This window comes from Arachis ipaensis, chromosome B03 (genome assembly GCF_000816755.2).
Source record: "Arachis ipaensis cultivar K30076 chromosome B03, Araip1.1, whole genome shotgun sequence".
In the NCBI taxonomy this organism is placed as follows: Eukaryota; Viridiplantae; Streptophyta; class Magnoliopsida; order Fabales; family Fabaceae; genus Arachis; species Arachis ipaensis.
In genome coordinates this window covers 17,170,231-17,174,126 of record NC_029787.2, presented here as the reverse complement: position 1 = coordinate 17,174,126, position 3,896 = coordinate 17,170,231, and the positions used below count along the sequence as shown (strand labels likewise).

At 45.4% G+C, this 3,896-nt stretch overlaps 1 protein-coding gene across 1 annotated transcript; it reads left to right on the top strand.

Annotated features, from left to right (window-relative positions):
• On the top strand, positions 2,399 to 2,938 carry LOC107632707. The gene has a single exon (XM_016336373.1). The coding sequence runs from the start codon at positions 2,399 to 2,401 to the stop codon at positions 2,936 to 2,938; it is 540 nt and encodes a 179-aa protein (XP_016191859.1).

Below are 3,896 nucleotides of genomic sequence, written 5' to 3'. Positions count from 1 at the left end.
AATTACTAATTGTATATAAAAATAAGGGTAAAAAACGTAAACAAGCCAAAGGGAGAACAATTTGACACAAATAAGTTAAAGCAAAATCTGATTTATCAATCAACCAAAGCACATTTTTATGTAGTTCGAACTAATATGGTTCGAATTACACATATACCACATAGCCACATAATTCAAACCAATTTGGTTCGAACTCTACCTTCATAATTCGAACCAAATAGGTTCGAATTACACTCCTCAAGTAATTCGAACCAGCTTGGTTTGAATTAGTAAGGACCAGAGCTCTATATATATGGTGTGAACGTGAGTTGCTATCATTAGAGGGGGTAACATGGCTAGTGAGGAGAGTTTCGCAGTGTTGGTTCACCACAGAGGATCCATTAAGAGGAAAACTCGTTCCGGTGTGAAGTTCACTGATAAGGATCCTCTCTGTATTATCATCAGGCCTACGACGACGTATGAGGACCTTGTTAGCTCTGTACTGCTGAAACTAGATCTGGAAGGTGTGAAACGGGTTAAGAAGTTTTTTTATCGATTTCTAATCACGGTGCTCCAAGAAACCGTAAAGTACGAATGTTTCACGATCGGGAGTGATGAGGACTTGCAGGTCATGTTTCATTGTCGCCGGCAGTTTTCAGAGGTGAGGACACCAGAACTGTTGGCAAAGTTGGTTGACGCGGTGTCCAGCTCCGGGGGTTCGAACCGGAATACCACCACGTTAGCCACGGTAGCTGGTTCTAGCTCCAGACCTGCCGTTGCATCTTCCTCCGTCCCTGCGTACGAGCCACCCGTCCAACCTGTCGCCTCCCCTTCGTTCGTTGTTGATCTCAACGGCAGTGTAGGCGACGAGGTCGGCGAAGGGGAATATCTGCGGACCTCTTTACAGTGTGCTGCATCGGCTGGGGTTGGAGATGGATTCTTGGATGATCCAGAGGATGATGATGTCGAGCCGGATATGATTACTGATGACAGTGGTGATGATGTTGGAGCAAGTGAGCTTGCTGGGGCGGGCGGCAGTTCTAGCTCTAGCACGCAGCAGTACCCTCCACATTTTTCCTCTTTGGACTTGGATGCCATGAGGCAGGAGGGGGTTCCTGGGCAGCCGGCTGGATTTGGCGCTAGAGATGCTGAAGGGTCTGCAGGTCTGACAGAGTTTCAGGCTGGTCAGCAATTTCCGGATAAAGAAGAGGCCCTGTTAAGTGTCAAGACTTACAGCATCCGACGAGGGGTAAAGTACAAGGTCGTGGAGTCTGACTATCGCCGGTATGTGGGCAAGTGTTCTGAGTTCGGCAATGGGTGCACATGGTTGATTCGGCTTAGTCTTCGACAGCGCAAGGGGATTTGGGAGGTCAAACGTTACAACGGACCGCATACTTGTCTCGCCACCTCCATTTTCAGCGACCACAGGAGTTTGGATTACCATGTGATATCGGTATTCATTATGCCAATGGTTAGGGCTGATGCATCCGTCAGCATCAAGGTGCTCCTAAATGCCACCGCCGCACACTTTGGGTTTAGCCCGACTTACAGAAGGGTCTGGTTGGCGAAGCAGAAGGCTGTTGCTCTCATCTATGGTGACTGGGATGAGTCGTACAACGAGCTCCCAAGGTGGATTTTAGGAGTCCAGTTGACGATGCCTGGTATTGTTGCAGTGCTAAGGACGAGCCCTGTTCGTGTCGGTGGACAGTTGGACGAGTCTCGAACTTATTTTCACAGACTATTCTGGACGTTTCCACCATGCATCGAGGCATTCCGTCATTGCAAGCCCCTAGTTAGTATTGACGGCACCCATCTGTATGGCAAGTATGGGGGAACGCTGCTTGTCGCGATTGCACAGGACGGGAACTCCAACATACTCCCTGTTGCATTCGCATTAGTCGAGGGTGAGAATACCGAGTCGTGGTCCTTCTTTCTCTCCCACCTGCGTGAGCATGTGACACCGCAGCCGGGTCTGCTGGTTATCTCGGACAGGCATAACGGCATCAAGGCCGCGCTTGAGGCTCCTGACGGAGGCTGGTTACCTCCGTCTGCATACCGGGCATTCTGCATTCGACATGTTGCGGCAAATTTTGCCCTCACCTTCAAGGGCAAAGACGCAAGGAGGCTACTTGTGAATGCGGCGTACACTAAGACCGAGGTCGAGTTCCATTACTGGTTTGATATTTTTAGATCCGAAGACCCGACGATGTGTGACTGGGCGAACCAGATTGAGTATTCGTTGTGGACACAACATTGTGATGAGGGACGTAGATTCGGACACATGACGACGAATATATCTGAGTGTGTGAACTCGATCCTCAAGGGTGTCCGAAACCTTCCTGTGTGCTCGCTAGTGAAGGCAACATACGGAAGGTTGGCCGAATTATTTGTTCGCAAAGGGAGAGAGGCTTAGGCGTAGATGGGAACCGGACAACAATTTAGTCAGCACTTGGTGAAGTGTATAGAGGCCAACTTGAAGACGGCTAGGTGCTTCACGGTTACTGTGTACGACAGGGATAACTCCGAGTTCACCGTCGCAGAGACAACTCCGACTGATTCTTTCTCACTGGGTAGCTACAGAGTCTCGCTTGCATCTCACACATGTGACGGCGGATACTTCCAGGCACTTCATTTCCTGTGTCTCCATGCACTGGCATGCTGTGCCTACTCACGGCTTACATGGGAGCCTTACGTCCACCAGGTGTATCGTCTTAGTTCGGTCTTCAGTGTGTATCAGATGGGTTTCACACCTCCCATTCCGGAGGGTTTCTGGCCACCATATGACGGGCCGACTGTCATCCCTGACCCCAATAAGAGGCGTGCGAGAGAGGGTCGGACCAATATGGACGAGGCAGATCCGAATCGGCCAAAGAGATGTGGGCTTTGTCGGCAGCCCGGCCACACACGTTGGAGTTGTCCACAGCTCGGAGGAGCAGAGCACACACGGGGACATAATTAGGTGTATTGGTGGCTTTGGTACTTTTGTTATTTCAATTTCGCGTTTAGATTTCACTATTATCGGTTTTCTTACTTGTAGTTGGTGACTGATAGAATTTGTTAACGTTAGTGCGATGTACTTTGAATGGGATTTTAGTTAATGAATATGTTCTGTCTCCGCAGTTTTAAATGAAATGTATGTCTAATGCACACCGGAATAAATAACTGTACGAGTTTTGTTAAGACATGATGCAGAAACTATGTTCGTAACTTAAATTACTGTGTGGACCGAATTCTGAGTAATTTGAACCATGTTAGTTGGAATTACTTGGTGACTATTTCTTCAGTGTAATTCGAACCTATTTGATTTGAATTATGAAGGTAGACTTCGAACCAAATTGGTTCGAATTATGTGGCTATGTGGTATATGTGTAATTCGAACCTATTTGGTTCGAATTACTTGCAAAGTGAGTTCGAACCATATTTGTTCGAACTACATAGAAATGTAATTTGGTTGATTGATGAATCAGATTTTGCTTTGGCTTATTTGTGTCAAATTGTTCTTCCTTTGGCTTGTTTGCGTTTTTTATCCAAATTATTATAGGTGAGTGTTATCATAATTTAATCTATCTTAAATTAAAATAGCTAATTATGTTCTCATCCTTGCTAATAAGTAATAATGACAAATGCAACATGATGTAACTGATCATTTTCTCTTTAATTATATTATTATGTGAAGTGTCAATATTTACTCAATTATTGCATGATGCAAGAGCATGGCCACATGGACTTGAATCAACAAATAAATTTTTAAATTGTGAAAAATACGTTAATGATTATGCCAACTCGACAAACATGTTGGATTTTTCCATCATTCAGTTTTAGAATGTTTCTCCCTGTATCAAAATATTCCTAGACCAATGTTTTACAGAAAAATGATGATTAAATCACTTTTTTGTATATATTTTATTTAAAATGTG

Bases quoted from the DNA above. Each gene is read 5' to 3' on its own strand.
- LOC107632707 (XM_016336373.1), top strand. From the start codon at position 2,399: ATGGGAACCGGACAACAATTTAGTCAGCACTTGGTGAAGTGTATAGAG.